The 13,609-nt window shown below is 46.3% G+C and overlaps 1 protein-coding gene across 1 annotated transcript in view; it reads right to left on the bottom strand.

Annotated features, from left to right (window-relative positions):
• LOC149365751 (P3 protein-like) overlaps window positions 1-13,609 on the bottom strand; it is a 57,584-nt gene that overhangs the window by 18,508 nt on the left and 25,467 nt on the right. The window contains exon 3 of the mRNA XM_089545740.1: window positions 9,884-10,120. Within this exon, the coding sequence (XP_089401866.1) occupies window positions 9,884-10,120 (237 nt within the window). The remainder of the gene's footprint in view (window positions 1-9,883; window positions 10,121-13,609) is intronic.

Below are 13,609 nucleotides of genomic sequence, written 5' to 3'. Positions count from 1 at the left end.
TAAGGAGCCTAAACGTAGTAGTTACAAAGTTAACTATTCAGTATTAGTTAAAAAGTGTACTAGTTAGCACGTCTTAGCTGTATTCTGATGTGCTACACCACTGGCAATGCTGTGCCGAAAAATACGCTTTTCTAACCCTAAAAGCCTATTACTAAAAATTGGGTAGTGTCTTAGGTGGAACACGCTGCATATTTGCCCTTGTTGTGAATGTATCTTCTGAGTAAATTATTGATCATCAAAATCCTAACTCCTGACGCCATCAACGTTTTTTATTTTCTTAAAAGGACGAAAGTCTGCACACTAATGTGCGATGCAGCCAATGTACCATGCATTTATGTAAACGAAAACAAGCACCGCCGCTAGGGGCAAAAGCGGTTCCGAGAAATAGCACACAAGCAAGGCGTGAACACCGAACTCGTGTCAATATTATTCAACATAACATATGAAACTGCACAACAATGCTTGCTGCTGCAGCGTCTGCAGAGCCGGCGAGGCATCATCTGGGGCACTTCCTTAAAAGCTTCAAGACAGTTCCCGATAACGTGACAGGTTTGTCAGGGTATTGTTTGTTGTGTCGATGGCCATATACAACGCTTATGTCGGCTGTACTAGATAGCACCCACCTTGGAGTGCTTCGTCTCAATGGCGGCCACTTGACTCACGAAATGCAATGGAAAAGCACCGGACAATCCTTCAGGAGGCGCACACCTCTAGCATGCATAAAACCAAAACTAGCCACACAGTTTTTCGTTGTTCTTAAAAATATGCTCAAGTTTATCAGCGCAGCATTTCACCTCTTTGCAGAACATTCGAGCGAAACCTAGAAGCCTGTGGTCCCTCTCTAAAGTGACAAGCACGGCCGGACAGACCTTGCGTTTGTTTTGACAACTCCGCTCTGTTTAAGAACATTCACTTTATTGACACCGGTTGTTCTGTAATACGTATAGGCGCTGTGTACACTACATAATGCACGAATAGAATGCAGGGCCGTTTTAACTTCGAAATGTACATTCTTACAACTTGTCAGCACGAGCGCGAAGAGGGTATTACTAAGCTGCGTAGAGGTTTTGGCTATGAACCCCCATTTTGGCAAACCCAAGCACTTAGCAGTGTCCAGCCAGTTATACGAGCAGTGGGAAGCGGCCCTGACCAGCGAAGAGCCTGATAAAGAGCTCCAACCTGTCCGGATAGTGCGTGAATTAAACGCGAACCAGTGGCGTCCTGGACTATAGGGATGCCACCCTGACCTGCTTTGAGCAAAGCTCTACTCCCGTTCCCTCTTCTTTTTGGGAGATAAACGTTTCAGCACACAAGCTGCGTAGAAAAGAAGGACAGCGGGTTTGTGGCCATCGTCTGTGCGTATATAGAGGATTTGTAACGTGGTTGGCCATGCGAGCACAAATCGTGGATTAGATGAGGGGCAAATCCCTAACGTCATAAGTTGGTTTGGTTTGGTTTATGGGGTTTAACGTCCCAAAGCGACTAAGGCTATGAGGGACGCCGTAGTGGAGGGCTCCGGAAATTTCGCCCACCTGGGGTTCTTTAGCGTGCACTGACATCGCACAGTACACGGGCCTCGAATTTCTCCTCCAAAGAAATTCAACCGCCACGCCCGGGATCGAACCCGCGTCTTTCGGGACAGCAGCCGAGCACCATAGCCACTGAGCCACCGCGGCGGCCCTAACGTCATAAGTCGACCGACAGACCCTTTTAGCCAAACTATATTTGGGTAAACTCCCTGTAGCGCCCATGTACCACGCGGGGCATCTGACTGGCCCGAAACTTGGAGGTTGGCTAAATGCCATGCCACGTCAGGTATTCAGATGAACTACTTACAGTTGCTTAAAACATGGATACGGAGGCGAAACAAATGTTGATCGTGGCCCGGCAGTAGTTAACTGCGGCGCTCCAGAGTGGCGTCTTCGTCTATAAGTCCAGAAAATGGTCGCAGAACATACGTAGATTTTGGTTCGGTGTTTCGTCACGAAAACATTAAAAAGCTTAGGTCAACAAGCTTTCAAACTAGTGAAACCATTCGCTCATTAGATTAGAACAGAAGAGGACAGAAAGGACAAATTCTTGTTAGCCAGGTTGCTGCAGGTATCTACGGCTAGCCGCGGTACTCTTCTCCGGCCTGTTCTTTCGGCACGTATAAAGCATTCCTGGATGCCAATGAGTAATTATTCCCTTATTACAAAATCTACTCCACCTTGGGAGATTCCCCTAAATACTTGACCAATAAAGCATTCCTGTTTGTTAAGAGTTTTTGCCGGTTCTTATACTCCTCCGCAGACAGCAGAGAGGCGAACATTTCGCCTGCCGGCAGTCTCGCGCTTTAGTGTGCCAGCAGTTTTAGGGGCCAGTCCCCTCATTTAGCCGTTGTGTGTTTGTCGGAAGCCTGGTCTCTTAGTGAAGCAAAGCAAAAATAATTGACTAGTTAGCCATGTGGTAACCAGGCGGTAACTTAGTGTGGTATCTGGTGGTAACCACCTGGTAACCGGGCGGTAACCTGGTTTTAACCTGGGGTGGCAGCCGGTGGTGTCTTGTGGTAACCAGGCGGTAACCCGGAATGGTGTCCGGTGGTAACCATGTGGTAACAGGGTGGTAACCTATAGTAGTAACCAGATGGTAGCCTAGAGTGGTAAATTGCGAAACACACCGTGCTAGAGCACATATTCGCATTTGGCCTTTTGGCCTAACTAGGCAAATATGCTGCCATTTTTTTTTAAATTCTACATTCTTGTCCCTCGGCCGCCATGGTTCCAAAAGCGAAAACCAGTCTTTCTTTGATTCGCCCTCATTAGCCACGGACGCGAATCATTTGCCTCGAACCTGGCACGGCAATACAAGCTACTCCATCCGCAATTCACAATAGTTATTCCACTCATAATATGCATTCCCCGGGCTCAAGTGAATTTGCGATGGAAAATGAAAATTCAGAAGCGGAGGGATATTTCATTCTTACTGAAACTGCGCTAACATAAAATTTTTCTCGAAAATGCATTGCAAATTCAATTTCTATTCTTCATCGTGATGTCACACGAAATTTTATCTCCACCTTGATCACGATGTATTTGGCCATGCCGTTCCGAGCCCCTCACCCCCGAAAAAAAAAGAAAAAAAAGTGGCAAAGTAGCTGAACCTGCTGTGCAGAGTGCAATCACCGTCTGTGAATCTCCGATGAAAACATTTTACAAGGCCTGTTTCGGTGCTGGCCACGCGACACACACTTCGTTGCTGATGCCGGTTATAGAAGGTTGACGCGCCCTCCACCAGAGGCGCGACAGTCCTGAAGCTGGTGTAAATAGTGAAGGCAAAGTAGCGTGATGAGTAGCAAGAAATTTGGTGAGCAATGCTTCCTGCGATGAATGAAGATAACCTTTCTCGAGGCCATACCCAATACTGCGTACAGTGGCAGCCCGGCCATTCAACAGATTTCGCGAGGAACGAACGGAAAGCCTAGAGCTACCCGAAACAGGCGTGGATTGCCGCTTCTCAGAGGGCGCGCATGAGTACTCGAGCAGGAAAGACAAACAGTTAGCCCCGAAAAAAAAAACACAGATAAGCCGCGTCTACCGGCCCCCATCCCGACTGACAGGTTCGATGGCGAAAGACATGGGAGCACACACACTCCATCCAGATATCACGCGCTCAGTGCTGGAGTCGGAGATTAGACACCTGGCTGTCGCCCTGTGGGAACGGAGGCTCTTCTCTCAAACGCGAGCTTTCAACTCGAAGGTTTCGGCAGCCTGTATGCAACGAGTGGCATCTCTGACATGTGGAAAACTTTGTCCATACTTCAGATTGCTTGGCAAGCATACGCGGCCACTATTAAGCGCTTACAATTTTTTAAAGAGACCCATGTTGTACCACACTGATTCTCCAACCATACAACAAGAATGAACATAGTATTGCGGTGTATAATATTGAACAAAAAGCATAAGGCACGGTTTACTGCGCCAACCAATGCGGCTGTGGTTGCTCGCTCACTGCGACATTGTGTACAAGTCCCTGCGCAGACGGCGCAACTTGCGAGGCACACAATGGCCTTTCTCTAGAAACGATAGAACAAGTCCTGTAGCCAATATTGGCCTGCACACAGAGCGTACATTAACAAAAGCGTTTGTACAGAAAGGCTCGGTTGGTATCTACATCGGATGCTTGGAAAAAATACAACGAATGTCTGAAATCTTACTGTTCGGCCCTCCGGGCATCAAAGAAAAAATACTTTTCCCATGACCTACCCACCCTCCTAAAATCTAATCCCAAAAAGTTCTGGCGTGTGATATCTCCCGACAGTACTACCAACCAATTTTCACTGTGCAGCGACGATCACGTGCAGCTTTCGGAGAGTGAATGTCCCCAAGCATTTAACAGATACTTTGCGTCAGTTTTCACTCGGGAAGATCATTCCAACATACCCATTGTTCCTGATCATGATTACCAATTTATGGCCCCTATTACCATTACCGCTGAAGGTATCGCTCGTCTCATTGCAAATCTTAAGGTTTCCTCATCAGCAGGTGTTGACAACATAAATTCTAAAATATTGAAAAACACCGTATTGATCTCCAGTGAAATTCTATGCCTCATCTATCAGCAATCATTATCATCTGGTTTACTTCCTACAGATTGGAAAATTGCTAAGATCGTTCCGGTGTTCAAAAGTGGAAACAGAAATTCACCAGAAAACTACCGCCCCATTTCGCTAACCTGCATTTGCTGTAAATTACTCGAGCATGTTATCGCTTCCCACATTTACTGCCATCTGGAACTTAATTCTTTCTTTTTTCCTAATCAGCACGGCTTCCGGAAAGGTTTTTCTTGTGACACCCAACTGCTAGAATTTACGACTGACTTGCATTTCAACATGGATGCTAACCTTCAAACTGACTATCTTTTTAGATTTTGCTAAAGCCTTCGACCGTGTTGCACATTCCCGCTTGTTCTCAAAATTGTCTGCTCTGTGCCTAGATTCTTTAACACTGTCATGGCTACGTAACTTTTTTTCATTTCGCCAGCAGTTCACTACAGTTAACAATTTCACCTCCCCACTCAGTGATGTAGAGTCTGGCGTACCCCAAGGCAGTGTTCTTGGCCCCTTATTGTTTCTAATATACATTAACGACTTGCCCACAGACATATCTTCTTCTATACGACTCTTTGCTGACGACTGCATCATTTACCGGCCCATTAATTCTATGCATGATCACCTTGCCCTCCAAACTGACCTGAACTTAATTTCAAATTGGTGTAGTAAATGGCAAATGATGCTCAACTCATCTAAATGCAAGACTATCTCTTTCACCCGCAAGCGTACTAATTCTCATTTCTCGTACTCCATTGAAGGTACCGCAGTGTCTCGGACATCATCTTATAAGTATCTAGGTATTCACCTCACAGATAATCTTTCATGGGCCACACACATTCAATCCATATGTGCCAAAGCTTCAAGATCACTTGGGTACCTGCGCCGGAACTTGCGAAACGCCCCTAATAACGTGAGAAAAGTCGCTTACTTAACAATCGTGCGTCCTCAACTAGAATTTGCTTCACCTACGTGGTCCCCTTATCAAAATTACCTGATCAACATGCTTGAATCCGTACAAAATAGAGCCGCTCGTTTCATCACACAAAAGTACCACCCCCAGTCCAGTATCACTAAGATTAAACTTGATATCTCCCTCGAACTATTACATATTCGTCGCTCCATCGCTCTTTTATGCTTACTTCATAAATATCGTCACAGCACCAGGCCATCTCCCTTGCCCCTCGAAGAGCCTTCACGCATTTCACGCCGCCTACATAATCAGTATAGCATTCAACGCATTTACGGAAGAACCCTAGCATTCAATTCATCTGCACTTCCACGTGCCATTATTTTTTGGAATGATCTTCCCAACAGTATCGCATCTATCGGCAACCACCAATCATTTCAAGACCAGCTGGTCTTGAACAAACACAAACATTTTCTTTAACGACATTGTGTCTTGTTTCAGGTTTTTCTGTGTCCTTGGTTCCCTTTTCTTCTCGTTGGTATTTTACAAAGTTTTGGTTTCTTGTGCAATTTCAACCATTTGTATGTTTTTTATGGCTACTGCTTTTTCTTTTGATGTGTATTGGGCACATGCGATGCATTCTTGCTACTATTTTAATTTTTGTTGCCCGCGGTGATGTATGTCTTGTAGTTTCGTTTTGCCCTGTATATTTATAATTGTGTTTAATTTTTGCCTGGTATCACGTGTTGTTTTTAATTTATTCTTCCTATTTGCTTAATCTATTGTTTTTGCCCCCCTTACTCAATGCCCTTCTGGGCCCTGTAAGGTATTTTGAATAAATAAATAAATTTGAGTGATGGACACCAGTACAGTACCCTTCATCTTTTCCACCCCAACTGGGAATCCTCGTGGTCGCTCATGCTGGCGTCTATTCGCCCCAACTTGAAGCTTGCCGAGTACTTTTTATATAACATCGGACAATTAATGGCTGCAATGTGTCAAGCACAAATTGCCTGCCAAGGCATCGAGCGCATAATTTGTTCATGTAGACGTTAGAAGGCGGCACGCGCAACGGTCACGACTGTTCAGAATCTCCGCCACGACCACTGTCTCCAAGCTGGGTAATCTGCCAGGATCTCGGCATAGCGGCACGGCCTGTATGCGGCGCGCAACAAAGGCGCTCGACTCCCTGAAAGACAGGTGACTTATCTGCTCCGGAGGGCAATCTTAACTGCGAGTGCACCTGCGTGCGTGTCTATCCTTAGACGTACACATGATCGATGATAATCAACGGCACTTTTCTCTGATCCCCCAAGGGACCACAGCCTGACACTGACAGAAGTGACGGCCTGTCCAGATTCTTCACACCGCCCGGCCAGAGTAGCAAGGCAGGTAAACATTGCCGCTCGAAGGGTGGCTTAGGCAAGGGGCATGTGATAAGCGCCTCAGCGACGTCACGATAAAGAATGGCGAAATAGCAGAGATTTCGTCTTCTCCTCCTCACACATCTGTGTACCTATTGTATGCGTCAGAGCGAGGAGCGCCGGCAGCCAACGATCTCGAGGAGGCAAAGTAAAACATTTGATCATACAAAAAGTCCCACGGGATATCAGTGCATGTTGCTGTTGTTGCAATTCAAGTGCAACGATTGAAGGTGCTGTCTCCGCAAGCTTTCACTTCTGGCTTTGTTTTGTCCGAAGGGTTTTTCCGTCCGCTGGATAACACTACTGCCCCTGTTTGTGACATACGAATGGAGTGTATCGAATGCGTATCTGCTCGTAATCTGCGCTGAAACAAACTCCCGTTTGTCGTGTTCTGACTGCAGAGAAATTTATGGACTCATTGGCCTTCCGTCTCTGTGCTTTCCTCCAAAGTACCGCCCACAAATAGACACGCATCTATAGTGCACAGGAAGTCAACAAGAAGATAGCGCGAGTGAGCGCAGCATCGTTTCACTGAGGAAGTGATTTATCATGTTTTAAACCAGACTTGAAATGCAGCACAGGCGTCACAATAGTGCTTGATGCAAAGACCTCTAGTTGGTGTTTTATAACGAGTATCTGTTCAAAACGACGCCGCCATGTAGAAAATACGAGAGGACTTGGGCTTACGTACTTATCGTTCCAGCCCATCTAACTCCTTCCCTTCAAAAACTAATGCGTAGGGAAAGCACTAAGAAGTGCTTAGTGCGCGGCATATTGCTATTTTCCATCGAGTTTGTAAGCCAAAGTCTTGCCGGTCGAAAAGATCTAAACTGATTTTCGGCCGCTCTTAAGATCCCTGAGGATTCACGAACTAAACAATGGCTGTAAAGAAGCCGGAACAAGTTCCAGTGGCAGGAAAGGAAAAGAAAATATCAATGTTGTAAACATTGCGGGGGTGGTGAAAATTTCCAGATATGTAGATGACTTTCCGGTTTTCCTTAATGTCCCTGTTGAAGATGCCCTGGACTGTGTCGCAGATGCGGTGGTGGGGTTGTTCGTGGGTTGCTCTAATTCCTTGAGATTCACTGTAACTTCCAAAAAGTGGGGGCATTGTTTCTTGACCTGCGGTTGCGCCCTCGGGGAGTCGACCAAGTCTGTTGGGCCTACATGCCGAGGTCCAAGAAGGCAATTCTACCTTTCACATCCTCTCATTACAAGTTAGTCAAAACGAGCTTGGTGTCTTCATGTCTCCGGTCCGCCTTGTCTAAGTCGTGTGCACACAGGTTTGATGAAAGTTTTGGCTTACAAGCTAGCAGACTGAAGGAGTCAGGTTTCTTATTGGACGGTTGGACCTAATCAGTGCCGTGTCTGAGACATTAGTGAAGTGCTACCGAAAGAAGAAGAAACCGGAGAGTGAACTGGATACTCAAGAACTGAATCCTTCCAAACAGGCCTTCGAGGTTATACCTTACAAGCACAGGGTGTCACACAACCTTAAGAAGGTAGCCCAGAAGGCTGGTGTCTGTCTCGTGTTTACCGCTCCGCATAAGTCTTCCATTTCAAGCTGTGCAGGCTTGTTGCCGAAGGGCACACGAAGGAAACTTCCTGTGGTATCAACCATCAGACTAAGTTTGTTCCTTGTGCGACAAGTGCCGTGTATCGCATTCCCCTTAGCTGCAGCCGGATTTAAGTGGCCAGACGGGGAAATGTGTGAACGAAAGGTTGCGCGATCACGCTGCGTCGCTAAGGACAGGTCATAGTTCGAACCTTCCCCTGCACTGCAAAAAAGGCAAGGACTGCTAGGGCGGCTGTCTGCCCAACTTGGGTGCGACAAGCATCATTGGGGTAGGAAGAATAAAGAGTGGATAGAGAGATATTGGAGGCCTCGAACATGATCGCCGCAGGTTACGACTTGTGTGTCAGTTCCACTTCGGTGTTTTTGCTGGAAAAAGAACGTTAGTTCCTCGGTATCTGATAGCAGAATGGGTAGCGCTTTCATGCAGTTTTCGCCTTTCGCATGTGCTTCGGTCACCCAAGGGAGTTAAGTATATATATATATATATATATATATATATATATATATATATATATATATATATATATATATATATATATATATATATATATATATATATCCCCTCAGGGTTTAGTCCGCATGTCTATCGTACAGCTACGTCACGTTTTTATTTGGGTTTTTGTCTTGCTGACACGCGTTGAACTTCCTGGCGCATACTCACCGAGTGAGAGGTGTTTCTTCGACCACGCATCAGTTGGTCCAGCGATCAAACGCTGGTTCCGGGCCCTCACAAGTGCGTCACCTTGGACAAGTGAGTAAACTGAACCCAATATTTACCACAGTTTTTAAGCCGTGGTACGCAAGCCCATTAGTGGAGCAATCACTCATTATCATCCAGCTGAGCATGGTCATGCGGCTACAAAGGAAAGGTACAGAGCTCACAACCTATGCAGTTGTAGGAATGTTCTTTCATGTCCGCTGCTGCAGCCTGAGACCACCGTCTTCCAGGCCGAATCTATCTAGTAACTAAGCTAACCACGAAAGCTAACAGATAGCTTAGAGAGGTAGATTGATCAGCAACTCCAAGGCGGGAACGGTGTTCAAAGCATGTGGGTAATCGCCCTTATTAGTTATTCAGTGAAAGAAACATGGGAAATTACTCCGTTGACCGCAATATACATTACCTTCGGCGATTTCGCCATACCTTGGACTTGAGCTCCTTTTACTAACATGCCGATGTTCGTCATGTCTACTTCCGCCCCACATATAATAAATTTACCGCGCTGCCGAGACACGGTAAGAGTGCTCAAGAAATAAAAAGAGTGGCCAAAAACGTGTCGTGAACCTACAAGCCTGGAGGCCGGCCTGATAAGTCAAGAGCCTGCCAGCAACTAAGTGTCCTGTGTACGCACGTGTAAGCATGCAAGCGCAAAGCAAATACTCACGAGGGGCATGAAAAGAAATTGGCAGGCGCAGCCCACGAACGGCGGGAGTGGCTTCTTGAGCGTTTTCCAGATGAGTCCCAGGTCGATCTGGCAGCCCATGCTGATGTAGTTGATCGACACGATGGTGGCGATAAGGAAGGGGAACGCCTTCTGAAGTACCGTAGGGACACGCAGCACAGCGACCAGGTAACTGTGCTGCGTGCAGTTCGTTTCCTTGTCCCCTTCCAGCAGGCATGCCTGCAAATGTACACATGCGAGATGCAGTAAAAGTACAGTTAGTCTGTACCGAGAAAACAAATGTATACTGCTGCTTCATGAAAACTAAAAAAAGGTGCTAAAAAGAGTGACCTGAAGATGGTTTAGAGGGGTTGAACGTCCCAGAGCGACTCAGGCTATGGGGACGCCGTAGTGAAGGGCTCCGGAAATTTCGACCACCTGGAGTTCTTTAACCTGCACTGACATCGCATAGTACACGGGCCTCTTGAATTTCGCTTTCGTCGAAATTCAACCGCCGTGGCCTGGATCAAACCAGCGTCTTTCGGGTCAGCAGCCGAATACCATAACCACTGACCCACCACTGCGGCCGTGACACGAAGAGGTAACTGCCTAGAAAGAAGATTAAACATGTCACTTCGGCAGTAATTGCTCACTACAAACTAACAAGCGTTCTTTTTCAACGCTTCCACCTGTGCTATGGGGGCACAGCAAATTTTAGCAAGAAGTTTTATAGAACACCGAACGCCTGAGGTTGTTCAGGTAGTCCTCGCTCAGCGAAGCAATGCCACTGAACAAAAGCAAACACAACACAGATATTTAGCAAGACAAGCGCTGCATTGGAAGCAAGTAAGCTCAAACATCGTTCGTGAAGTAGCTTTCCTGTGCTAGTGTAAAAATTTGGCCGCGCAGTGTCTTCCGTTTGAAGCAAGCAGCGCGCGCACACACGAAAGCAGGAAACGGACACACACACAGGACAGTGTGTGCAGGTTGGCTGCTGTCATTTCCACGCTGACACCTCAGTTGGCACTGCTTGTTTCAAAATGTGGCTCCAGCTTAGCATAATATTGGGGACCAGAGCGTCACAGTGAGACACGTTGTTGGGTTATTTGGTGCACTGCTTTAAGGAAATAACACCAGCCAAAAGAAAACGCACACGGAAAATTGGGAAGACGACAGTACGGAAGCTCGGTCCTGCCAGCCGTCTTCCTAGTCTGCAGTGTGCATTTTTTTTTCTAGGGGGGGGGGGGGGGGGCTGCAGTTATTTTCTTTAATGCAGTGCACCCAACAACGTTTTTGCTAGAATACCTCTATCATACAGTGGGCCCTTTTCTGTGATCAGATTCGCAAAACCCGCCTATGTCCTGTCGTCTTCCCTGTTTCCAGTGTGCGTCTTCTTTTGGCTGGTGTTATTTTCCTTAAAGAAATTCACAACGCTATCTCTTAGCTCACCAGCCAGATATATATCATCATCATCATCATCATCATCAGCCTGACTACACCCACTGCAGGGCAAAGGCCTCTCCCATGTCTCTCCAGTTGCCGCCACTGGATCCCCGCAAACTTCTTAATCTCATCCGCCCACCTAACTTTCTGCCGTCCCCTGCTACGTTTGCTTTCTCTTGGAATCCACTCCGTTACCCTTAAGGACCAGCGGTTATCTTGCCTTCGCATTACATGCCCTGCCCAAGCCCATTTCTTCCTCTTGATTTCAACTAAGATGTCGTTAACCCGCGTTTCTTCCCTCACCCACTCCGCCCGCTTTCGATCTCTTAACGTTACACCTATCATTTTCCTTTCCATAGCTCGCTGCGTTATTCTTAACTTAAGCTGAACCCTCTTTGTTAGCCTCCACGTTTCTGCCCCATAGGTGAGTACCGGTAGGATACAGCTGTTGTATACTTTTCTCTTCAGGGATATTGGTAAGCTACCATTCATGATCTGAGAGAACCTGCCATATGCGCTCCACCCCATTCTTATTCTTCTAGTTATTTCCCTCTCATGATCCGGATCTGCGGTCACTACCTGCCCTAAGTAGACATATTCTCTTACTACTTCCAGCACCTCGCTACCAATGGCGAACTGCTGTTCCCTTGCTAGGCTGTTGAACATTACTTTGGTTTTCTGCATGTTAATTCTTAGCCCCACCGTTCTGCTCTGCCTGTCTAACTGATTGATCATGCTTTGCAGTTCTTGTCCTGAGTGGCTTAGCAAGGCAATGTCATCAGCGAATCGCAAATTACTCAGGTATTCTCCATTAATTCTTATCCCCAACTGTTCCCATTCCAGACCCCGGAATACCTCCTGTAAGCAGGCAGTGAAGAGCATTGGCGAGATCGTGTCTCCCTGCCTGACACCTTTCCGTATTGGAATTTTATTGCTGACTTTATGGAGAACTACAGTAGCTGTGCAATCGTTATAAATATCTTCCAATATTTTCACATAGCACTCTTCTACACCCTGATTCCGCAATGCCTGCATGACAGCTGAGGTTTCCACTGAGTCAAATGCTTTCTCGTAATCAATGAAGGCTATATATAGGGGTTGGTTATATTCTGCGCATTTCTCTATCACCTGATTGATGGTGTGAATGTGATCTATTGTCGAGTATCCTTTACGAAAGCCTGCCTGATTATTTGGTTGACTAAAGTCGAAGGTTGTCCTGACTCTATTAGCGATTACCTTAGTAAACACCTTGTAGGCAACGGACAATAAGCTGATTGGTCTGTAATTCTTCAAGTCCTTGACGTCTCCTTTCTTATGAATTAAGATAATGTTAGCGTTCTTCCAAGCTTCTGGTACTCTCGAGGTCACAAGGCATTGCGTATACAGGGTGGCTAGTTTTTGTAGCACAATCTCTCCTCCGTCCTTCAACAAATCTGCTGTTACCTGATCCTCACCAGCTGCTTTCCCTCTTTGCATTGCTCCTAAGGCTTTATTTACTTCCTCCTTCGTTACTGGCAGGATGTCCCATTGCTGTGCTCGACTGCCTCCCTCAGTAACTTGATGATTAGATTCGCTACTGTATAGATTTTTGTAGAACTCTTCGGCTAATTCAACTATCTTATCCATATTGCTGATGACATTGCCCTCTTTGTCTTTTAGCGCATACATCTGGTTTTTACCTATGCCCAGTTTTCTCCTCACTGATTTTAGGCTACCTCCGTTCCTTAGAGCATGCTCGATCTTCTCCATGTTAAACTTTCTTATGTCGGCTACCTTGCGCTTATTTATTAACTTCGATAGCTCTGCTAGTTCTATCCTGTCTGTGGAGTTAAACGTCCTCATGCTTTGACGTTTCTTAATCAGACCTTTAGTCTCCTGAGATAGCTTGCTGGTATCCTGTCGAACAATCCTACCACCTACTTCTGCGGCGCACTCTGTAACGATAGCTGTAAGATTATCATTCATTGCTTCAACACTACGGTCGTCTTCTTCAGTTAAAGCGGAAAATCTGTTTTGCAGCGACATTCTGAATTCCTCTACCTTCCCTCTTAATGCTAACTCGTTAATAGCCTTTTTCTTCACCAGTTTCCTCCGTTCCCTCTTCAAATATAAACTAACACGAGACCTTACCATTCTGTGGTCGCTACAACGGACCTTACCGAGGACCTCCACATCCTCTACGATGCCAGGGTGTGCACACAGTATGAAGTCTATTTCATTTTTAGTCTCACCATTGGGGCTCTTCCACGTCCACTTCCTGTTTGCTCGTTTGCGGAAGAAGGTATT

Source organism: Amblyomma mixtum, chromosome 1 (genome assembly GCF_055824585.1).
Source record: "Amblyomma mixtum isolate Tamu chromosome 1, ASM5582458v1, whole genome shotgun sequence".
In the NCBI taxonomy this organism is placed as follows: domain Eukaryota; kingdom Metazoa; phylum Arthropoda; class Arachnida; order Ixodida; family Ixodidae; genus Amblyomma; species Amblyomma mixtum.
Note: the sequence above shows the minus strand (reverse complement) of the source record. Positions and strands in the feature narration are given on the sequence as shown.